Source organism: Eriocheir sinensis, chromosome 17 (assembly GCF_024679095.1).
Source record: "Eriocheir sinensis breed Jianghai 21 chromosome 17, ASM2467909v1, whole genome shotgun sequence".
Lineage (NCBI taxonomy): Eukaryota > Metazoa > Arthropoda > Malacostraca > Decapoda > Varunidae > Eriocheir > Eriocheir sinensis.
The window spans coordinates 2919969-2943878 of record NC_066525.1 but is presented as its reverse complement, the minus strand read 5'-3'; the positions used below and the strand labels follow the sequence as shown (position 1 = coordinate 2943878).

General features: G+C 43.3%; 2 protein-coding genes across 24 annotated transcripts in view; one reads left to right on the top strand and one right to left on the bottom strand.

The window, feature by feature from the left end:
- LOC126999773 (ATP-binding cassette sub-family C member 5-like) overlaps positions 1 to 2058 on the bottom strand; it is a 43130-nt gene extending 41072 nt beyond the window's left edge. For all 22 annotated transcript variants that reach the window (XM_050862662.1, XM_050862647.1, XM_050862643.1 and 19 more), the window contains exons 1-2: positions 1930 to 2058; positions 75 to 297 (exon numbers count right to left, since the gene is read on the bottom strand). In XM_050862662.1, the coding sequence (XP_050718619.1) occupies positions 75 to 280 (206 nt within the window). In that variant the 5' untranslated portion in view covers positions 281 to 297; positions 1930 to 2058. The remainder of the gene's footprint in view (positions 1 to 74; positions 298 to 1929) is intronic.
- Positions 2059 to 3319: 1261 nt separating this feature from the next.
- LOC126999772 (eukaryotic translation initiation factor 3 subunit A-like) lies at positions 3320 to 21504 on the top strand. Of its 2 annotated transcripts, none has more exons than XM_050862641.1 (19): positions 3320 to 3487; positions 5581 to 5777; positions 8133 to 8306; positions 8687 to 8812; positions 9191 to 9331; positions 9847 to 10099; positions 10732 to 10912; positions 11137 to 11282; positions 11877 to 12052; positions 12564 to 12749; positions 13299 to 13460; positions 14103 to 14288; positions 14427 to 14603; positions 14926 to 15164; positions 15704 to 15888; positions 17348 to 17596; positions 18334 to 18718; positions 19405 to 19794; positions 20390 to 21504. In XM_050862641.1, the coding sequence occupies exons 1-19, from the start codon at positions 3439 to 3441 to the stop codon at positions 20595 to 20597; spliced, it is 3810 nt and encodes a 1269-aa protein (XP_050718598.1). In that variant the 5' UTR covers positions 3320 to 3438; the 3' UTR covers positions 20598 to 21504. The 2 variants fall into 2 exon arrangements, with proteins under 2 accessions (XP_050718598.1, XP_050718597.1); XM_050862640.1 differs by having other exon boundaries at positions 19393 to 19794.
- The last annotated feature ends 2406 nt before the right edge of the window (positions 21505 to 23910 follow it).

Here is a 23910-nt window from a genome sequence, read left to right as displayed (position 1 = left end):
TTTTTTACACGTTTCGTTATGTCCCTTAAGCTGTTTCTTTAGCTGTAAAATAAATAAATAAATATAATAATCACCCTTCGTCGAGAGCATCCTCAATCGCCGCATCGATGTCGTCTGTATTCTCTTCGGCGACCTTCGTGTCGAGAATGAACCCGACAGACTTGGGAGGCGACGCGTTCACTGCGTTATCAGACACCTCCGAAGGCACAGTTTCTTCATCTTTGGCACCATTTCCTTCACCAAGAGAAGCGTTGGCACTGTGGGTTTCATTTTTTGCCATAATGCATAGGCCTCACCCTGAAAAAATATCATTCATTATTATTATTTTAGGACACAGCATAAAAAAAAACAAGGCCTATAATTTGGTTGATAAATGGGTACCTGGGAAAACCTGAGGGAGGTAAATTGTGGTAACCTGGAATGTCCCACTGGCCCTGCGTCCCATATTCAAGACCCAAGGAGACAAAGAAACAAGAAAATGGGCAAAAATGTCAAACCTATGGTCCTGAAAACACTGAAGAAGAAGAAGAAGAAGAAAAAGAACCTAACCTAACCTATTTGAGAACGGACGAGCTATTCCAGTTAGCTAATCGATCACCCCTATGACCCTTCAATTAGCTGTCTCATTAAATACCCATTGAAAATACACAAGACATGCAGATTCTAGGGGAAAATAACAAAAAAAGGCCAAAAAAATTCAAACGAACCATAGAACTGAACTGCCATATATGAAACCCATTTCCACAAGCTGTCAGGCATTATTACTCACTAAATATACACTCTAGAACCTAAATCTGTAAGTTACGGGAAAGTGACAGGCTCCATACACCATACAAGGGCAGGGAGGCATGTTAAAATCTATCCATAAATTTATCTATCTATCTATCTCTCTTTTTTCCTGTTTCCACATTCACCCCTTCCTGTTTCTCTCCACTTTTGCAATCTCTCAAATTTATCTTTCATTCCCTCTCTCCTTTCCTTTCCTTTCCCTTCCCTTCCTCCTGAAAATAAGAAAAGACACAAAAGAGTTGAACTGCCCTATACAAAACCCATTTCCACAAACTGTCAGGCATTAATACTCACTAAATATACACTCTAGAACCTAAATCTGTAAATAAAATTAAAATAAGTGGCCTCTATCACCACATAAGGGCAGGGAGGCATGTTAAAACCTTCCTCCTGAAAAGAAAAATTTAAATCCCCATTAGTGCAAGCTGTCAACTCATTAATACTCACTAAATATACACTCTGGAACCTGAATCTGTAAATAAAATGAAAATAAGTGGCCTCTATCACCAAACAAGGGCAGGGAGGTATGTCAAATCCTTCCTCCTGAAAAGAAAAATTTTAAACCCTATTTCCACAAGCTGTCAACTCATTAATACTCACTAAATATACACTCTAGAACCTAAATCTGTAAATAAAATTAAAATAAGTGGCCTCTATCACCATACAAGGACAGGGAGGTATGTCAAATCCTTCCTCCTGAAAAGTAAAATTTAAAACCCCATTTGTACAAGCTGTCAACTCATTAATACTCACTAAATATACACTCTGGAACCTAAATCTGTAAATAAAATGAAAATAAGTGACCTCTATCACCACACAAAGACAGGGAGCCGTGTTAAATCCTTCCTCCTGAAAAGTAAAATTTAAAACCCCATTTCCACAAACTGTCAGGCATTAATACTCACTAAATATACACTCTGGAACCTAAATCTGTAAATAAAATGAAAATAAGTGACCTCTATCACCAAACAAGGGCAGGGAGGTATGTCAAATCCTTCCTCCTGAAAAGAAAAACCACCAAGAGTTGAACTGCCATATCCAAAACCCATTTCCACAAGCGGTCAGGGCGGTAATACTCACTAAATATACACTCAGACTGTCAATGAGATGTTTATGACCACTAATTATATGCTTAAGTACCTCTCAGTGGTCCAGGAGAGGGACAGCATCCACCCAAAACACCTGTTGAGAGATACACGATCATACACCTGAGAATGAGATAAGGGAGGGACCCGCAGGAGGGATGCCAAAGTACGATGATTTCATCCACATCTACCATTAGAAACGTCGATTTATCCTTTTATCTCGCTAACAATACACCAAAGACCAAGAGTTCCAACCATGAGTAAGCTTTTATATCGTTATTGTCGTGGTTATTGTAGTTTTTAGTCAGCAATCAGTGAATACAATACCCAGATTATCGTATGCGTAACACTGTATTAACCGTGTATTTCCCGGTTTCTGGCCCATAAATATCGCAAAAGAGCATCAGGAATTACGGATATTAGCGATAACTCTAAATTTATGTCGTTATTGGTGTTAGGGCGATAGTTTTGGCCATGAATCGGCGAATATTATACGCCGAGTACGACAATATATGGTAACGTCAGTGAGGGACCCGCAGGAGAGATGCTCAATCAAGGGAGGCTGCGAGGGGTGACACTATTTAACTTTCTTTCCTTATTTGAGGGAAAAGAATAAGAATAAAACGTCTAATTTCACTCCTATATGAAAAAGAAGGACAAGGAGAACAAGAAAATGGCAGTGAACAGAGTGGATAGGTGTCAAATCTTATCATACCGGTTACTTGAAATAATTAAAACTCTAACTGGCCATTAATGAAAGCGAGATATACTTGATTAAAATGACACGTGGGGCATTAAGATAAGGCCGTGATAAGGAAAGGATTTATGAAGTGGGAGCCATTATCTGGGGAGGCGTGTATGATAATGATGATGATAATGACAATAGAAGGAATAAAAATAAGAATAAAGATGAATAGCTTGCTGGTATTTATTTAGTCGTGTTTTGTAGCTGTTTTCCACCCAAAAAATATAGTTAGGAGTACGACAATAGATGGATGTAAAAATGGGATATGATGTATGATGTGAATATTGAATAAGATAATGACTAAATAATCTGCTGATATTTTTTCGTGTGTATTTTAAAGCTGTTATCCACCGTAGATATATACTTCAGGATATACGATAATAGACGGAGCAGGAGGCGAACTGTGCAAAAAATGAAAAATAGAGTAAAATGAATAAGATAGTGACTAAATAACCTGCTGATATTTTTTTTCATTTGTATTTTAAAGCTGTTTTTCATTAAATATATACATCGTAGCCTCAATGATCGCGGCCGTCCTCGAGGGGCCTTCTTGTCTTGACCATGATATATATAACTCCTCCCATAGCACTAATATACTAGAATAATAAATATAAACAAGAATCCATATCTGAAACCCATATAAAAATTCCTTTTATGTACTTTTTCCTTTAGATCAACGACCCCTCGTGACGTCACTTCCTTTCTAGTGGCTGCCGTGAGGGGACCGTGTGGCCGGCGGAGGTAGCGGCAATATTTTGACCTCCACGCCCCTCACGCCCTCATCTTTTTTCCCCCGTGTGATGCGATAGGCCAGCCAAGATGTCGCGATCATACCAGAGGCCCGAGAATGCCCTTAAACGGGCCAGCGGTGAGTGAAAGCATTGTCATAAGGGGCCATGTTTACCTCTGGCCTGCAGCTGGAGAAGGCGGGAGGCCATTTCCACCTGGGCACCTCTATTGGGGGGTCATGAAGGGCACGCCGCTCCCTCCTCGTAGATTGCTTGCCTTAGGGATTTGTAGAGGGATATTTTTCCTTTTGACACGTGTTTGGATTATTACGTAAATACTTGTCGGTCATTTTGCGTGTGCCGTGCCAGGAGTGAGTCTTCTTTTGACCTGTGACGCCTTGTATCGCTTCTTAGGTCATCCTCCTCTCGGCCATCTCTTCTTATTCACACACTTTCCTTTTCAGTTTTCTGGTTTGTTGCCGAAATCACGTATTTTCATTTACTCAAGCATTTGTGCCATTTTTTCCCAGCACTGCGTCAGGAACCCATTTGCCAGCATTACAATTCTTTGTTTCCACTTTGTCTTAAGCCCATATTTTTAAACTGTCACCTCAGTTCACCTGTTTGAAAAGCCTCATAGAAGTTGCTGGGGCTCTCATGGGCTGTTTCATGATCCCAGTGATAGTTTTACAGGACCGCATCTTGACTGGAGTAAAACACCCATGAAAACCCTGTGAATCTTCTTTGTGGCCTTAAAAAAGATAAGGGAGACTGATATGTTTAACAATATGGACCTTAATCTTTGTAGGATCTTGGTAATCTCCATTATTTACAGTTTTATTTACTGGACTTTCTCTTCTGCCGTGGTTTTTTTTAGTCTGATAACTTTGTCGTAACTTACTTATTTCTTGAGATCCGACCAACTGGTTATTTTAATCTCTACATTCACTCCTATTGTGATGGGGGGGTTGAAGGTTAGTAGGAAACATAGAATAACAGAAGAGCAGCTGGTTGATTAGGATATAAGATAGAGTGCAAAAACCACTGAACCCAGGATTCTGTCAGCCTTAGAGAATGGGCATGGCAAGGGATAGCCTGGGTTGCCGTATTCTGTCTTGGAGTCAGAGTTCTTAATGTAGCATCTTTGTTGCCGAATTTGTTGCATTTAGCATTAGTATAAAGATCAGGCATTTATAGATGTAGCCACCTCAGGAAAGAAGAATAAAAAAAAAAAGTTCTTTCAGTTTTTGTGTAAGTGGAATGGTCAGGTCAAGCACACTCAGATATGACTCAGCATTTTCTTAGCGTGATTTTTTTTTTTTTTTTTTTTTTTTTTTTATTAAATTGTCAAGTCATACGAAAAAAAATTGAATCATGTAAGACTTTGTGAAAATGTAGAAGTTTTTACAATTTCTTTTTTACAATTCTGCAAGTAAATTTTGTCATGTCATACAGACTTTTATATTGTTCTTCATTTTCTTCATGTTGGCTGGGATTTTATTTATTTATATATTTTTCTTTCTACCATCAGAGGAAATCACCTGTTATTTTCTCAACACCAAAAATTCCATTATAAACAGGAAATCTTCAAATGTTACAAGCTAATTTTTGCAAGACTTCTCCAGAACATCGTTGGTCACTGGTTTTGGGTTCTTTCTCTAATAGCTTTTCCTTATGGAAAAGTATGCAGCATTTTTCGTTCTCACTTAAAAATTCATCAGTTTCCCCTTCTCTATAAAAATGAAAAGCATTAGTTGACCCTGTACTACTGTTTTCTTCATTTAATGTCCCTGTTTTCCCTTATGAGGTTGGACGTTTCATCAAATTGTTTCCTTTCTATAAAAAAAAAGAAAAATCCAGTACTTGATGTAATTTCCTTGCTTCAGAGTTCATCAGTATTCCTTAAACTGTCTCTACAAAAAAAAGTATATAATTACCCTGCCTTTCTATAAAAACAAAAGGAGGCATTAGTTGACCCTGTACTTTCCGTTCTGTGAGTTCATCAATATTCCTTAAACTCACCTTTCTACAAAAAAAAAAAAAAAAAAGTATATAATTTCTCTGCCTTGCTATAAACACAAAAGAAAGCATTAGTTTGACCCTGTACTTTCCGTTCTGTGAGTTCATCAATATTCCTTAAACTGTCTCCTTTCTACAAAAAACAGTATATAATTTCCCTGCATTTCAATAAAAACAAAAAGCATTAGTTGACCCAGTAATCTCTCTGCCGCAGAATTCATCGATGTGGGGAAACCTAACAGGGCCCTCGAGGTCCTTTATGAGGTCATCAAGCGTGGGAAGATGCGCAACACCTACTCGGAGAAGCTGCTTGAGCCCATCATGTTCAAGTACCTGGAGCTGTGCGTGGACCTCAAGAAGTCCCACCTGGCCAAGGAGGGACTCTACCAGTACAGGAACATCTTTCAGAGTGTGAGTCTCCTGCCAACCCTTCCCCCTCCCCTCTCCCATGATCCTGTCACTCCTGTCCTCCTATACCCTACGCCCCTGTCCACCCAGCAGTGAATGGGTACCAGGTATTAATCCGGGGTTGTGTCCCATCTCCTTGGATCTGTTCCCTTCTATAATTCCTTCCCCTTCTGTCTCTCCAGCATATGACCACGGATGTTGCGCCAACTTTACAAAACTTTCTAACTTTCCTGTCCTCCTCCTCCTCCTCCACCTCCTCTTTTCGGCGCCTTATCCAAAATCGACCTCTCTTTTGGCCACTTTTTTATTGACCTCTCGGCCACTTCTCTACTTTTTATTAACCTCAATTTGGCCACTTTTCTACTTTCTTTTATTGACCTTTCTTTTGGCCACTTCTCAACAACTATCTTTTATTGACCTTTCTTTTGGCCACTTCTTACTCTTACTGACCTCTCCTTTGGCCACTCTACTTACTCATTGACCTCTTTTCTCGTTTTTTATTGACCTCTGTTGGCCACTCTTTACTTTCTTTTACTGACCCCCCCTCCCCCCCCTTCTCCAGATCACTCCTCTCTGTGTTCTTCTACTGACCTCTCTCTCAACCACTCTATCCTACGTTCTTTTATAGGAGTAGTGCTAGTGGGCTTTTTTTGTTGTTTGTTTTTGTTTTTGCCTTCAAGTTACTTCCTCTACTGTAAAAAAATATACCACTCCCTTGTTATTTTATAGCTTGTTTTGGTGAAGAGTTTTCCCGTTCATGTGACACTAAAGCTCCTACTCTTTTATGAAGCTTTAACTCGGTAGCAGTGGGGACCATGTTTCTTAATGGTCCCTCTAAGCGAGAAAAGGGAGAAAAAAATCATCACTCATACAAACCCTTTCATAATATATATCAAAGCATTTGTGATCAGTTTATGCGTCATCTATTTTCGGGGGTTATATCATGGCACAAATTTGGCCCATCGTTGCTACACGGTAAAGCCACAAATTTGGCCCATCGCTGCTACACGGTAAAGCCACAAATTTGGCCCATCGCTCCTATACGGTAAAGCCACAAATTTGGCCCATCACTGCTATACGGTAAAGCCACAAATTTGGCCCATCGCTGCTATACGGTAAAGCCACAAATTTGGCCCATCGCTGCTACCGGGTTAATATAATAATAATTCTATGTAGCCTTCGTTTGATGAGGAAGATTGTGGTGATGATGATGATGGTATTTTATTTCTTTTTTACAGTAAAGGAAGTAGCTTAAAGGCAAAAACAAAAACAAACAAAAAAAGCCCACTAGCACTACTCCTATAAAAGGACGTAGGATAGAGTGGCCGAGAGAGAGGTCAAAATAAGAAAACAGAGGTGTGACCAGGAGGGGGGGGTCAGTAAAAGAGAGTATAAAGTGTGTCCAAAAGAGGTCACTAAAAAAAGCAGAGAAAAGAGGTCAATGAGTAAGTAGAGTGGGAGATGCTGTATGCAAATAACTTGGTAGTAAATGCAGAGACAGCTGAAGAAGTGAAAGAAAAGTTGAATAAATGCAAGGAAGGAATGGAGGAGAGAGGTTTGAAAATTAATATGGAAAAAACAAAGTACATGGTGACTGGAAAAGAAGGAAGAGAAAACATTAAACTGGGAGGGATGAACTAGAGGTGAATGAAGGAAAGCTGGATGAGGTTGAACCGTTATTTGGGAGATGTTCTGGACTGTGAGGCGGGAGTGGAGAGGGCAGTGAGAGCGAGAGTGGTGGCAGCGTGGTTAAAGTGGAGGGAGGTGGCTAGTTTACTTGTGAATCGTAGCGTCCCTCCGAAAAGCAGAGTGGGGATGTACCAAGCGTATATTAGATCAGTGATGTTGTATGGAGCAGAAACATGGGCTCTAACTAGCAAATTGATTGAGGTATTGAGAGCAAGTGATTGTGGAATGCTTAGGTATGTGGTGGGGATGAGGTGGCAAGCTAGGGTATTCAATGCAGGTGTAGCTAACGGATGTGGAGTAGAGGACCTGGAAACTGCTCAGAAGGGAAACACTCTGATGGTTTGGACATGTGAAGAGAGCAGGGGAGGATACAGTGCTAGGAGTTTTGGAGAGATTGGAGGTAGAAGGAAGGAGACCAGTTGGTAGACCTTGGAAAACGTGGAGAAGGTGTATACAGGAAGACTTGGCATTGATGGGACTGGATGAGCATCAGGCGGACGACAGAGTAGAATGGAGGAGAGCCACAAAGCGTCCAACCGCTAAGGAAGAGTGAAAACGGACATTAAACGAAATAATGTTGGTAATATCCATCCAACCTCATGAGGGAAAATACGGATGTTAAACGTGAAGAGAAGACAACATGGATGGTAATGAACCTTTCCCGCGCAGGTCAACGTGTCATCGCTGGAGACGGTGGTGCGGCACTACCTCTCCCTGGCCGACGAGCGCACCGAGGCCGCCCGCAAGGAGAGCCATCAGGCCGTGGTGGACATCGATGACCTGGACAACCTGGCCACCCCGGAGGAGATCCTGCTCTCGGCTGTGTCAGGGGAGGATGCTCAAGTGAGTTATTTTTTTTTCTTCTAATATAATTGTTTTTCTGTTTATATTCTGTTCAGTGCATTTTTTGATCCATGATTTTTGTTTTCCTTCCCTTACTGAAAAGAAATGGAATGCAATGTATATATATATTTTTTTTTTTCCCTCCTAATATAAATTGCTTCTCTGTTTATGTGTGAGTATCTAAGGAATCCAGGATTTTTTTTTATTTATTTATTTTTTTTTTTTAAAGCCTCAGCTGCCTTTACTATAAAAAAAATATTTCACCTTTTTCTTATTACTCAAAATTATAAAAAGTTGCATCATCAAATTCATTTCAGAGTGGCTCCACTTAAATAGAGAAAGCAATGAAAATACTATTACTAATCCACCCCTAATCTCAGGATCGTAGTGACCGCACCATCCTGACTCCGTGGGTGAAGTTCCTGTGGGAGAGTTACCGGCAGTGCCTGGAGCTGCTGAGGACCAACTCTCGGGTGGAGCGTCTCTACCATGACATTGCCAAGCAGGTGAGACTGAGTGTGGCTACTGGGTGATGTTGAGGTGTCCAGATGAGAAGGGGCAGAAGGGACAAAGTGCATGTTTTATTGTTTGCACTGGGAGAGGCAGGTTATGCAATGCAGGAAGAACAGGAAACAAAATGCAAGAGAAGAGCGACCTTGTATTTGGTGTACCGAGGGTTCCTTATCCCTTGTAACTTGTATCTCGTTCTTCCTGGGATGTGCAGCGTACCTTCCCCAGTGCAAACTAGAAAAAGACTAACTATACTTTACGTCCCTTCTTTACCATCCACCTCTGTTGACCCTACTTATAATTAGAAATGTATAAACTCCCTATTAAGGTACGATTATTTCCATCATTATTATTCCTTGTTACCATTCCTCCAGGCCTTCAAGTTCTGCGAAAAGTACAGCCGCAAGACAGAGTTCCGCAAGCTATGTGACAACCTTCGGACTCATCTGTCGCACATCCAGAAGCAGCAAGGCTCGGCCACGGCAGTCAACCTCAACAACCCAGAGACTCAGCAGGTAAGAAGAGGTTCAGGGTAATGCCAAAGAAACGAGTAAAAAGTCTCCAGGTAGTGAAAGTTCATCATCGTCATTTATAGTCCTTCTATTCACGGGGTCGAACTTGCGATGATCCTCCTCCATCTTCCTCAGTCCAGTGCTAATCCTTCCTTTATTTCTAATACTTCTGAGTCTTGTTGCACTGCCCCTCCATGTTCTCCTTGAGAGTGAAAGTTCTTAAATATCATAAAAAAAAATTGAGATGGACTTATGGTCAGATTCTCAAACAGTTTAGTGCCCAAGTACACATATTTGACAGGACTTTTATAGGAGTTTCAGGCATTTCCATGGGCAGTTTTATGATCCTCCTGGTAGTTTGACCTTTCTTCTGTACCATGAACCTACAAAAACACTCATTAGAACCCAACTGATCTCATTTTTGGCCTTTGGAAATAGTTGTTGTGAGAGGTGACAGCATCTAACAATACCAACCTGAGCCGTTTCAAGACTCCCTAACCTCTCACCTTCCTCCCAAGATGAATCTGGAGACTCGCCTGGAGCAGCTGAACTATGCTATCAAGATGGAGCTGTGGCAGGAGGCTTACAAGGCCATTGAGGATATTTCCGACCTCATGAACAAGTCCAAGAAGATGCCCAAGCCCCACGTGATGGCCTCCTACTACCAGAAGCTCTCCTTGGTGTTCTGGAAGGCTGGCAACATGCTCTTCCATGCAGCGGCACTCTTCAAACTGTTCCAGCTCCTCCGAGACCAGAAGAAAAACATTACAGGTATTTGGTCTTTGAAATTTGCTTGCATGTTTGTGTGTTGTTTATATGGATTCCTGTCTTCTTCCAGTGATAATTTTTGGTGGTTTTTTCTTAACTATGACTTAAGCTTTTTACTTTTACATGACTCGGAGATTGGAAGACAAATTTTACAGGCATTCAGTCATAGAAATTGGTGTCATTTTATGGGTTACTGTTTTCTTTTTCCACTGATGATTTTTGGTGCTTGTTACTTTACATGACTCGGAGATCAGGAGAAAAATATTACAGGCATTCAGTCATAGAAATTGGTGTCATTTTATGGGTTACTGTTTTATTTTTCCGCTGGTGATTTTTGGTGCTTTCTTACCTATGATTTATGCTTGTTACTTTCACACTGCACATAGATCAGAGAAAACACAACAGGCCTTCAGTTTCAGTAATATGCTTGTATGCCTCAGTTTATTCAGTACCATTTTCCATCATGATTTTGACTCCACGAATAATTAAATTTCAGTCTTTATGTCACTTTCCTGTTGCTTCTGACATGATCATTTCCTTCACGTCATTGGTGTCAGTATTCGGGCATTCCTCTGAAGAATCGTATACTAACGCTGCCTCAATACGATCGCTAATGCTGCTTCTCCTCTTAACAGCTGAGGAGGTTGGGAAGCGCGCATCCATTGTGCTCATCGCGACACTGGCAATTCCCCTGCCGTCCGCACATCCCGAGTTTGACAGGTTCATCGAGACAGAGAAATCAGCCCTGGAGAAGATTGACAAGCTGGCCACACTCCTCTCTCTCCCCAAGCCTCCTACTCGAGTCTCCCTCATTCGGTACGTTCCTTTGTTCCTTGTATCCCTGACAGCTTTAGGAACTATGATATAAACTCCCTAAAAATAGATGATGCATAAACTGATCACAAATGCGTTGATGTATATTATGAAATGGTTTGCGTGAGTGATGATTTTTTCTCAGTTTTCTCGCTTAGAGGGGCCTTTAAGAAACATGATCCCCTCAGATACCGGGTTAATGTGTTTTTATATTTCTCTTCCTCCAGGGACTTGATCCGGTTCAACGTGGTGTCAGCCGTGCCTCAGGAGCTGCAGAACCTGTACAGGCTGATGGAAGTGGAGTTTGACCCTCTGAACCTGTGCACAAGGATGCAGAACAACATTGAGTGGATCCAGGAACACCCAGAGCTAGGTCAGCATTCAATTCCCTGGTGACATACAAGTGTTTCTGTCTGGGGGGCAATTTTGGTCTGTTTATGTAGTTGTGTTAGTTCAGTTCTGTCATTTCCTTCCTTCTCTCACATATACACAAAAAAATCTTTCCCCTGTCATCTTTTCTTCATTTCCTTTCTTATTTTTTTGTTTCATGTTTGATTTCCCTTTTTTCCTGTAATTGACCCCTCTTTCGGCCACCTCTTTGGATTCTTTTTAGGAGCAGCGAGTAGCGGGCTTTTTTCTTTATTATTGTTTCCTTTTTTCTGTGCCCTTGTGCTGTCTCCTATGCTGTTAAAAAAAAATAAGTGTCCATTCCTTAGCTTCAGTTTAATTTTGATTTTTTACTATTGTTATTTCCTTCTCTAGTTTACTTTCATGTCACTTATCTTCGTAAAGTGCTCAATTCCTTTACCTCATATACGTATTTTTTTCTTATTTATTCATCTTGTATTTTTGTGTCCCAGTCACAGCTCCATTTCATCTTATTATTTACTGACTTATGTTTTGCTCCACCTAAAAGTAAAGAAAAATCCCCATTGAGGCGTAGGTCCTAACCCCGTCCCGCCCCCAGGCCTGACCCAGTACGTGACGGCGCTGCAGGAGATGACGATCACTCGCCTGGTGAAGCAGGTGGCGCAGCTCTACCAGTCCATCACCTTCAAGCGCCTCCTCGAGCTCAGCGTCTTCGTCAGCGGTTTCCACCTGGAGCGCATCCTCGTCGACCTGGTTCGCCACAACGACCTACAGGTGAGGAGTTGATTTGGTGTTGAAGATGATGAGGTGTTGGTGGGGATGTGTTAGTTAGGTGTTGGTGGTGATGAGATTATTAGGTGTGGCTGGTGATTGAAATTGGATAGGTGTTGCTGGTTAGGAATTAAGAAAATGTTGCTGATAAATTAATGTGGTGTTGAGGGTGAAATATTAATTAGAGGTGTTGCTTGTATGAAATTGATGGTGTTGCAGGTAAGATTTCAAATAGGTGTTGCAGATAAGATGATAAAAAGATGTGTTGCTTGTGTGAAATTAATCAGGTGTTCAGTTCCATATCCTCCAACATAAGGAGCTCCCATTCTGGCTATTTCCTAAGGCCACAGAGAAGATTAACTGGGTCTTTATTATGGGCATTTTTCTCATTCAAGATGCAGAAGCCTTATAAATCTACCACTAGCATTACAAAACAGTCAGCGGAAATCCCAACAACTTCTACGAGAGGTTTTTCAAATAGGCGGACAATACGAGTCTTGTGTTTCCTCCACAGATCCGTGTTGACCATCGAAGCGAGTGCATCCACTTCGGGGCCGACCTGAGCGAGTCCCAGCGAGAGGACCTTCCAGAGGGCCCCATGCTGCAGTCCCTTCCCTCAGAGACCATCCGTTGTCAGCTGGTCCAGATGGGGTCGGCGCTGCAGTCCTGCCTTAACCTCATCGTGCCGGACAACAGAAAGGTACATAGGAGTTGACACCAAGCTTGTGACTCATTGTTGTTTTATTAGTGGTAGGTAGGGTGATAGTTTTAAGTTCTGGACTAGTAGTGGTGTTGATGGTGACAGTATTAGTAGTAGTAGTAGTAGTACCGTAATATGGGTAATGCTGAAGACAATGATACTAAGAAGAATAAAAATGATAAGTAGAAATCACATACACACACAAAATGGAAGAAGTAGATAATGAGGAGTTACTACTAAGAGAAGGAATAAACACCAGGAACACAAGAGATCACAGTAAAAAATTGAGGAAGGGAAGATGCTTGAGAGACATCAAGAAATATAGCTTCCCGCAAAGAAATATAGAGGTTTGGAACAGACTTAAGTGAGGATGTAGTATCAGCGAAGAATGTGCAAAACTCAAAGGAAAAGTTGGACAAATACAGATATGGAGACGGGACCACAGGAGCAAACTACAATTAGGTAAATACACTGAAAAGAAAAGAAAAAAGAAATGTTAAGAAAAAAATCAGAACACTCATTATACCCTGTTTCCCATCCCTCCCGCAGAAAGAGATGGAGCCAATGCGTGCCCAGACCATCCAGTTCTACCAGCAGACCAAGCAGCGTGAGCACATCAAGATCCTGCAGCGCCAGCACATCATCGAGGAGCGCAAGGAGATGCTCGAGAACCAAAACCTTGAGCGTGAGGAGTCCATCAGAAGGGCACAGGTAAGGGATTCAGGGTCATGTTCACCTTAACTCTTATATATTCCTGTATTTTAAGTTTCGTATTGACAGGTTGGGAGTGGAGGGTGTTTCAAGAGGCTAGTGGATTGAGAAACAAAAGTAATCTATTCACTAGCCTCTTCCTGACATCTCCTCCTCCTCTCCTATATTTCTGTATCGTTTTCAGCCCTCCTCTTTGTCTCGGGGCAATCATTTCTCGCTTCTACTGATCAGTAAGAATAATCACATACATTTCCTTTATATATATTGCATAGGAGTGTCTTTTAAGTTGATAGTCATTATCGTAAAAGTGTATCCTCACCTATTGCTGTGAACTGAGGTGCTTGAAAGTATCCTAAATCAGTCCTTCTCCTTCATGACCTTTCTTTAAATATATTGCAATGGAGTGCCTTATAATTTATCGTAATTCTCGTTATTGTCCATCAGCCTCACCTATTGCTGTGAACTAAGGTGCTTGAAAGTATCCTAAATCAGTCCTTCATGACCTTTCTGTAAATATATTGCATGGGAGTGCCTTATAATTTACTGCATTTCTCGTTATTGTGCATCCGCCTCACCTATTGCCGTGAAGTGAGGTGCTTGAGAGTGTCATGTAAATTAACTCCTCATGATCTTTCCCTTCAGGAGGAACAACTGAAGAAGCAGAAGGAGGAGGAGCAGCAGCGTCTGGAGCGTGAGGCCAGCCGTCGTGAGAAGGCTCGGCAGGAGGAGCAGCTGAAGCAGATCCAGACCAAGCAGATCAAGGACCGGCTGCTGCAGATCTCCCAGACCTCCTACGGACAGAAGATGATGGAGAAGTTTGACGAGGAGGTGAGTCTTTTTCGGAGGACGTAGGAGATTGTGAGTGAGTGCAGGAAATTGGTTATATTGTAAGAGGAAAGGTGAATTTATTAGTCTGTTGGGTCAGCTTTATTTTGGAGGTGACTTATGCAATATTTTGTCCTCCAGGAACTGCTGAACCTTGGAGCCGAGGAGATCCTTCAGCGCCAGGTGGAGGAGCTTGAGAAGGAACGCAAGGAACTCCAGCAGCGTCTCAAGGCCCAGGAGAAAAAGGTGGACTACTTTGAGAGGGCCAAGAGGCTGGTGGAGATCCCACTCCTGAAGAAGATGCTGGAAGAGGAGAAGGTAACACTTATCCGCCTTTTGTTCCTCTTCTCTCCCTCTCATGGGCCATTTTCCTGTTCACGATTGAAAAGTCAGGTAAAACTATCACCAGCATCACAAAACAGCCCATTAGAAACCAACAACTTCTACAGGAGGCTTTTCAAACAGACAAACTGAGGCACTGATACGTTTAACAATCGGACTTTAATGCCACTCCATGCTATAAATAATCATAACTTCTTCAAAACCTTCAACGCACTTCATAATTATAATAACCTTCAACACACTACATAATTATAATAACCTTCAACGCACTACATTATTTCATTCTCTGTGACCTCAGGAGAAGGACAAAGACTTCTGGCAGTCCCAAGAGGAGGAGCGCGTCAAGAAGCTGGTCGAGGAGCACCAGGTGAGCCTCGAGCACAGCAACCGCCTCAAGCTCATGCACACCGACCGCACCGAGTTCCTCAACCAGCTCAAGTCCTCCCGCCGCTCCGAGATCGAGAAGAAGCTCAACGACTTCAACGCTCGCCTGGAGGTGGAGAGAAAGAAGCGTCTGGCCGAGAGGAAAGAACAGAGGTGAGAAAATCATTGTAATTATGGTCGCTGTACTCTTAGACTGACCCAGAAGCCTTATATACCTCCTCTACTATAACCATTGGAGCTGACGGAATGAAAGGAGGTTTGAGTAAGCATTAGAGAGGAAAGAATAGAGGTGAAAAAACACTTGTAATTTTAGTCATCTTTTTCTTCTTCGCCTTAATCCCTGATGGGGTCGAGTGCTGTTATGTGTTGTCGGCAGTAGCTTCTGTGTCCTGCATCCTCTACCATCTCTCAGTTCCATCCCTCCACCTGATCCTCTGTTATAACTTCAGTCACCTTACACTAAACTCTCCATCTGAAATCGATCTCTTTTAGCCACTTCTCTACTTTCTTTTGTCGGAGGAGTGCTGAGTGGGTAGTTTCATTTTAATTTTTGCCCTTGACCTACATCCTTTACTGTACAAAAGATATAAATGAATCTCACCTATAAGCCCTACACTGTCTTTTATTAGCTGAATGAGTGAATGCAGGTTCGAGTCATGAAATCGTCACCACAACACCGTCCTCTTTTTCAGGCGTCGTGAGCGTCGTGAGACCTACTTCCGCATCAAGGCCGAGGAAGAGCAGCAGCGGCGAGACGAGGAGATGAAGAAGGCCAGGGAGGAGAAGGAGAGGCTGGAGCGTGAGGCGAGGGAGAAGGAGGAGCAGGAGTACATGGAGAGGAAGGCTCAGTGGGACCGCCAGGCTGAAGTGCAGAGAGGTGAGTGGTGGGACGGGCTTAGGATCTATCGACCCCTTAACCCGGTAGCTTGTTTTTATTTATTTATTTATTTATTTATTTATTTATTTATTTATTTTTTATTTTTTTTTTTTTTTACAACAATGGAGACAGCTCAAGGGCACACAAAAAAGGAAACAATAATAATAAAAAAAGCCCGCTACTCGCTGCTCCTAAAAAGAATCCAAAGAGATGGCCGAAAGAGGGTTCAATTTCGGGAGGAGAAGTGCGGGGATCATGTTTCTTAAAGGCCCCTCTAAGCATGAATAATGAGAAAAAATCATCACTCACGCAAACCATTTCATAATATATATCAATGCATTTGTGCTCAGTTTATGCATCATCTATTTTTGGGGGTTTATATTATTGCAAAATTTTGGCCCGTTGCTACTACACGGTAAAGCCACAAATTTGGCCTGTCGCTGCTACCGGGTTAAGCTTCAGTATATCTTTGGTGTATTTCTGTAGCTCCCCTTTGACCAGCCATATGACCACTAAAGTTGCAGCATCCTGACTATATACCTCAGTCAATCAGTATATATTAACCCGTCCGCTGCGATTGGCATGGATTTGGCTTTCAGTGGTAGCCTGGTAACATACACTCCCAGGGCTTTCTCTGCCTCTGTGGTGGATAGTGGAGTGTTTCCCATGTGGTATTGGTTTTCTGGATATCCCCTCCCAAGGTGCATGACTACATTTTTCCTCATTAAATTGTAGCAGCCACTCTTTTGTTCCATTCCTGTAGCTTGGTGATGTCTTCTTGTAGGAAATCCGCAGTCAAGGGACTAACAAGCTCTCTCTGGTGTGTATGTCTTCTGCGTCACTCTGTAGTTCTCTTCTGTCTTGCCATATGACCATTTGCAGCACCATGACATACCTACCCTAATGAATCTATACTAAGAAACTCCCTCTGGTCTGTTCAGTTCAGGTTTCCCATTTTGCTCAGTCATTTTCTTGTTGATTTTCCTTTTTGCACATCATTTCACCCCACCAGTTGTTGATTTTAATTCCTCATTACTCTGCTTTCCCTGGCAAGTTTGTTTCCTTTGTTCGTAGCCTCAATTTTCTTTCCCTCATCCATCATTCCAGTTTCCTATCCCTTTATCCATTGTCTAGTTTCCTTCATCCATATCTAAAGTTTGTATCTCATCCATAGCCCAGTTTACTTCTTCTCATTCATCCAGTCATCCATCATCCAGTTTTCTTTCCCTCATCCATCATTCCAGTTTCCTTTCCCTTCATTCTTTGTCTAGTTTCCTTCATCCGTATCTAAAGTTTGTATCTCATCCGTAGCCCAATTTTCTTCTGCTCATCCGTATCCGAAGTTTTCCATCATCCATGCCCTAATCATTTTTCGTATATTCTTTACCACAATTTCTTTTCACCCATAGTCATCACCCATGTTAAAGCTTGCCTCAGACTCATCACCTGTCATCCGCAGAGCGCGTCAGAGCCATCGAGGAGAAACAGAAACTGGACGCCACCCGCTGGGCTAACGCACCCGACACACCCACCGAGGAGATCAGCTGGAGGAATCGCACAAGGGACGAGGATGATGGCAAGGACGAGGTAGAGGACTCCCCCTCAAAAGACATCAAGGAAGAAGAGGAAGAGGATGGGGGTAGCATTGGCGGTGACAGCAGGGAGGGTAGTGGAAGGGAGCGTTCTGATGTCTGGAGGCCTGGAGGAGGTCAGTACATTTGGTTTTGTGAAGGGAAGAGTGAATGATTTTCCTCTCCTAAATGAAGAAGGGTTTTGGAAGGGTTAATGGGTAGCACATTCCTTCCTAGTGATGTCTGGAGGCCTGGAGGAGGTCAGTAGATTTGGTTTTGTGAAGGGATGAATGAATGATTTTCTCTCCTGAATAAAGAAGGGTTTTGGAAGGGTTAATGGGTAGCACATTCTTTCCTAGTGATGTCTGGAGGCCTGGTGGAGGTCAGTAGATTTGGTTTTGTGAAGGGATGAATGAATGGTTTCCTCTCCTAAATGAAGAAGGGTTTGGAAGAGTCAGTAGATTTGGTTTTGTGAAGGGATGAATGATTTCCTCTCCTCAGTAAATAAAGGTTTTGGAAGGGTTGATGGGTAGCACATTCTTTCCTAGGAATTTAAAAGTGGAGAATATTGTTTAAGTTCATTGGAAGGGTAATACTATCCTCTTACAACTCAAGAAATAAGATTTTGGAAAGGTTAATGAATATCTAGAAGGGTTTATGGATACTTTCTTTTTAGAGTTGTAAAGAAGTCTATATATATATTAAGTTTTGTAGGGCAATAGTATCCTCTTATACTCAAGAAACTGTTTTGAGAGCATCTGTGTATACTTTCTTTGTAGTTTTCTAGGACAGTAATATCATGTTACTAATTAAGAAATCACCAAGTAAGGAAAGAACCAAGCAGTGACTCACCTCGCCTCAATCCCACACTCAGGCTCATGGCGTGAGAAGGAGCGTGAGAAGCTGGACGTGTGGCGTCGTAAGGGAGAGGAAGAGGCGGCTGAGGAGGAACCACCAGTCCGGGAGCCTCGCGACCGTGGGAACCGGGACATTCGCAAGGACGAGCCCTTGCCACCGCCCAGGGACCGCGGGAACAGGGACATCCGACGCGACGAGCCTCCACCACCCCCAAGAGAATTCCGAAGGGACAGGGATGACCGCTTTGGCCGCACCGACCGTGAGGACCGCTTTGGCCGCACCGACCGCGATGACCGATTTGGCCGAGGAGAGAGGGATGACCGTTTCGGAGGAAGGGATAGAGACAGGGAGGGAGGTTTTGCCAGCAGGGATGAGCGTGCACCCTTCGGAAGGGATGACAGGTGGGTGTTTGCTCTGTTGGCTGGTCTTGTGCTGGAGGTTGACTTGGATTGGTTAGGCTTGTGTGTTGATCCTATGAGCTTAGAATGAGTTTGCTAATCCTGCAAGAAGATGAAGAAGAAGAAGTTTATTGATCCCTCAAGTACATAGGAAAGAGTATATATTAGGAGGTTCCATATGTTGGCTCCTGATTAACCACATTCAGATAAGAGTTTGTGGAGTACTGAGAATAAGTTTGTTAATTCTGCAAGTGCAAAAAAATGAGAAAATGTTAGGAAGAATATATATCAGGAGGTTCCATTTGGTGATTGTTGATTAACCACTTTGAGATAGGATTTTATTGTGGAATGCTTCGAATGAGTTTGTTAATCCTGCAAGTATGAAGCAAAGAGGAAATATTAGGAGGAACATATTAAGAAGTTCCATTTGCTGGCTACCGTACTGATTAACCACTTGTAATCTCTAAATCCTTGTGTCTATGTTTATATCAGTTTATTTCTTCACTTTTTCTCTATAGTAGATCTTCCTTTTCCTGTTTATTTATTTACTTTTTCATTATTCATTTTACTTATTATTTTTCTCTTCAATCTTTTTTTATTTGTTTATTTTCTTTATTTTTTATTTTTACTCCTTATTATTCTATTTACTTATTGTTTATTTCTTGTCTCTCTTCCAGGGACCGGGACAGGGACAGGGACATGGGTGATTGGCGTCGAGGGCCAGCCAGAGGAGGCGGCAGTGACTTTAGCCGTGACCGCCCCGAGCGTGACTTCGGGAGGAGCGACCGAGACCGCGACTTTGGCAGGGGAGACTTTGGCCGAGGGGATCGTGACTTTGGCAGGGGAGGAGATAGAGACCGTGACTTTGGCAGGGGAGGAGATAGAGACCGTGACTTTGGCAGAGGAGGAGACAGAGATAGGGAGTTTGGTGGACGTCGTGACATGGGACGAGATGACCGTGACCGCGATCGTGGCTTTGGTGGCGGCCGTCGAATGGACATGGACGATCGCCGTGCCCCAACACGTGCCGATGAGGGAGGCTCCTGGCGGTCGGCTGCGCCCCCGCCAGTGAGAGAAAGGTGAGTGTGTGCCTGTTTCCTATCTTCTTCGCCTTAATCCCTAATGAGGTCAGCCACTCTTTTATGTTGTTGCCAGTTGCTTCCGTCTTCTGCATCCTCTTCCTCCAGACCCATCCACCTCATGTCTCTCAGTTCCATCTCTCCACCTGATCCTCTGTCCTCCCCTCCTACAGAAAGGTTATGTGCCTGCTTCTGATTATGTCCCATTGTTTATGAAGTAAGGTGTTTGTGTGCATAGTTGCAGGACAAAATGTAGATATTATCCTTCTTACTCTGGACATGGCATGATTTGATAGCCCCTTTTCACATAGCAAGTCACATGGTGTAAGGTTAGGGTGGAAGGAATAAGGAAGGGAGAAAGGGGTGCAGGGAATGATTTCAAGTAGAAGGAGTCCCAATTTAGTAAGAGGTCATTATCACATTAGTCTTGTAGTAGATACATGAAAGTGGGAAATGATAAACAGGGAAAAAATAAGTTGCCTGAATTTTGGATGGGCCCGCTGCTTTTCATACAGACTTCATGACGGTGAATGAAATAAGGCTAGATATTGCTCACCATCCTGAGACTTAGACACGTTTCATCTTCCCAACAAAGGCCACGTCCAGAAGAACGTGAGAGACGCCCACCACCACCACCTGTGGATGACCGTCCACGCGAGGAAAAGCCGCGTGCTAACCCCTGGCGCACACGGGAGGAACCACCAGCACCACCGCCAGCCAAGAAGGAGGAGCCCCGGGAAGAGAAGCCTCGCGTCCCCCGGGAGACGACGGACGAGGACGGATGGACCACAGTGAGGCGCTGAGCTTGGGGTGCCAGCGTTACCCCGAGCAGCCGTGACGATAGCGTTCCCTTGCACTGATCTGTTTTGTACATTGCCACTGGGTAGGAAAATTTTGTTACCTGCTGATGAATTGAGGAAACTACTAATACGACTTGGATATTGTAAAGTGCTGTGGTGCTACCAATACACTGAGAATTATCCAGACAAATGAATGGAATAGGAGGAGTAATGAGTACTTCTGAACCTTTGTAAACTTAGCCATTGATGATATCCTTTGAGCTTATACATTATATGCTCATATTGTTACATTTTATTTCTGTTTTGTGTACTAAATACCTTAAATAATGGGGTCGTTTCTTATTGTATGGTAATTAATGCATTCAGTACCATTATACTACCTTAACTAAGGCCTACTTAAGGAGGTAATGGTTGCTCTGCAGCTGACATTTTTTCTCATTAAGTGTGAATCCCATTCTCCTTAAATTTTCCCTCCCTTAGTATTAAGATAAGATGCTTTGTTACATTATTTGTATTGCCATAGTTGCTGATTCCAGTGAGGGAGACGAGAGTGAGGGAGAGAGACAGATTTGTGTGTCTGTCTGAGTATATAAAGTAAGCATGTGTATATTTAACTGCATAAACTGGTATAAATATAAGCTTTTTTATGAGATCTTTGGGACAATTGGGGGTGTAGGTAGATTTCCAAATGAGTGCATAAGCAGGACAGGGGACAGGTGTATATCATTAGTTTTTTCTTCACTCCACAGAAGGTTTTAAAGCAGGAAAGTGGAAGCCAGCCATTAGTAAGTTAGCCCTTGGTTTTGATGGCTGCCATTGGTTTTCTGCCCCAGTAAATAACTCTGCTTTTTATGGCTTGAGAATGTTGTAGTGGTCATTATTATATTGCCAATAAATGCTAGTGGTCCCATTCCATGTTTCATTGATCTTCCTAATATTCTTAGTGTTAAGTAAATGCTGCACATAATTCTGAAAATTGAAGTTAATGCATTTTTCTAAGGTTAAGGCAGGGGCTATTTTTGCATGGATTATTTTCTTGGCTGGGTTATTCAACTCAGCATCTTTGTTGTTGAAACATTACTTACAGAAAAATAGTAACTGATATTAGGCCTGTTTTGAAGTGGACCCTGATATTTGTTAGTAGTGGCAGTACCTATTACATTATCATTGCCTTGTAAGGTTGAGAGGAACTTTGACGAGCATATACTGTAAGAAATGCCAAGACATCTCTGAAACCTAAATCCCAATTAAGTCATCCATCATCCCATCACAGGTTAGGTTAGGCCAGATTCTTTTTGGGGGGCTGGTGGAGCCTCTGGTATTGGTTTGGGAGCCCACAAAGCCACTGTTGGACTGGAACTGGCCCATGGTGGTGTACAGGAGGCTGGCTGTCACTACACATTTGTTACTTGCAACCTTCACCCAAAGCCTGGCCGAGTGTGTGCTGGTGCTGCTGCGTCTATTCATGTCCCTGAATAAAAATAAAAATAAATACACAGGTGGGCAAGTGCGGTACTTAGTGCGGTAGTACGGCATCACAAAAAAAGTACCGCATTACCGCAAAATGTCTGAAAATACCGCTCTAAAAAAATCTTGCGGTACTTCGAAAACTATCGAAGGCGACATTTGCAGCGCGGCATGCTCACAGATGGTTTTTTTTTTTTTTTTTTTTTTACAATGAATTGGACGCAGTCGGTATCAGTCATCAGAATTAGTGATTCATTCTTTCTGACTTAAGTTACTGTTCAAAATTAAATACTAAATAGACAGACTAAACCACTACCCTGCGAGTCTTCTTTAACCCGCGCGGTGCCGGCCATTTCAACCCCCGACCCGTCCGTGGCGCCGGCCGATGTATTTCATTGTACTGTTTTAAGCAGGTTTCCTTTCTTTGGACAGCCAGGATAGGCACTCAAGTATCTTTTTATTTTAACTACGGCACACCGCAACCGCAGTGCTTCGGAATAAGTCCCGCACTACCGCAACCGCGCTGCTTCGGAATAAGTCCCGCACTACCGCAACCGCACTGCTTCGGAATAAGTCCCGCACTACCGCAACCGCACTGCTTCGGAATAAGTCCCGCACTACCGCAACCGCACTGCTTTGGAATAAGTCCCGCACTACCGCAACCACACTGCTTTGGAATAAGTCCCGCACTACCGCAACCGCACTGCTTCGGAATAAGTCCCGCACTACCGCACTGCTTCGGAATAAGTACCGCACTACCGCACTGCTTCGGAATAAGTCCCACACTACCACAACCGCACTGCTTCGGAATAAGTCCCGCACTACCGCACTGCTTCGGAATAAGTACCGCACTACCGCACTGCTTCGGAATAAGTACCGCACTACCACAACCACACTGCTTCGGAATAAGTCCCGCATTACCGCAACCACACTGCTTCGGAATAAGTACCGCACTACCGCAACCGCACTGCTTCGGAATAAGTCCCGCACTACCGCAACCACACTGCTTCGGAATAAGTCCCGCACTACCGCAACCGCACTGCTTCGGAATAAGTACCGCACTACCGCAACCGCACTGCTTCGGAATAAGTCCCGCACTACCGCAACCGCACTGCTTCGGAATAAGTCCCGCACTACCGCAACCGCACTGCTTCGGAATAAGTCCCGCACTACCTCAACCGCACTGCTTCGGAATAAGTCCCGCACTACCGCAACCGCACTGCTTCGGAATAAGTCCCGCACTACCGCAACCGCACTGCTTCGGAATAAGTCCCGCACTACCGCAACCGCACTGCTTCGGAATAAGTCCCGCACTACCGCAACCGCACTGCTTAATTCGGAATAAGTCCCGCACTACCGCAACCGCACTGCTTAATTCGGAATAAGTCCCGCACTACCGCAACCGCACTGCTTAATTCGGAATAAGTACCGCACTACCGCAACCGCACTGCTTCGGAATAAGTACCGCACTACCGCAACCACACTGCCTCGGAATAAGTCCCGCACTACCGCAACCGCACTGCCTCGGAATAAGTCCCGCACTACCGCAACCGCACTGCTTCGGAATAAGTCCCGCACTACCGCAACCGCACTGCTTCGGAATAAGTACCGCACTACCGCAACCGCCCACCTCTGAAAATACAGGCAAAGGGCAAATACAGGGCAACCCCCCCCCTCCCCCTCCCCCCCCCTTTCCTTAGAAGATTAATTGTTATAAGCATCATATTTGATTCCATTGATTTGAAATTATGGGAAGGGGGGCAAAGTACCTCCCTCCTGTAGGATTTTAGGTTTCGTTATGTTAGATTGAAATAATGGGTTGCAGGCAGGCAGGCAGGTAGGTCATGCA

Bases quoted from the DNA above. Each gene is read 5' to 3' on its own strand.
- LOC126999772 (XM_050862640.1), top strand. From the start codon at position 3,439: ATGTCGCGATCATACCAGAGGCCCGAGAATGCCCTTAAACGGGCCAGC. The intron at 10,100-10,731 runs GTATTTGGTCTT...TCCTCTTAACAG, and splicing joins CCAGAAGAAAAACATTACAG to CTGAGGAGGTTGGGAAGCGC. The intron at 15,889-17,347 runs GTGAGTGGTGGG...TGTCATCCGCAG, and splicing joins CCAGGCTGAAGTGCAGAGAG to AGCGCGTCAGAGCCATCGAG.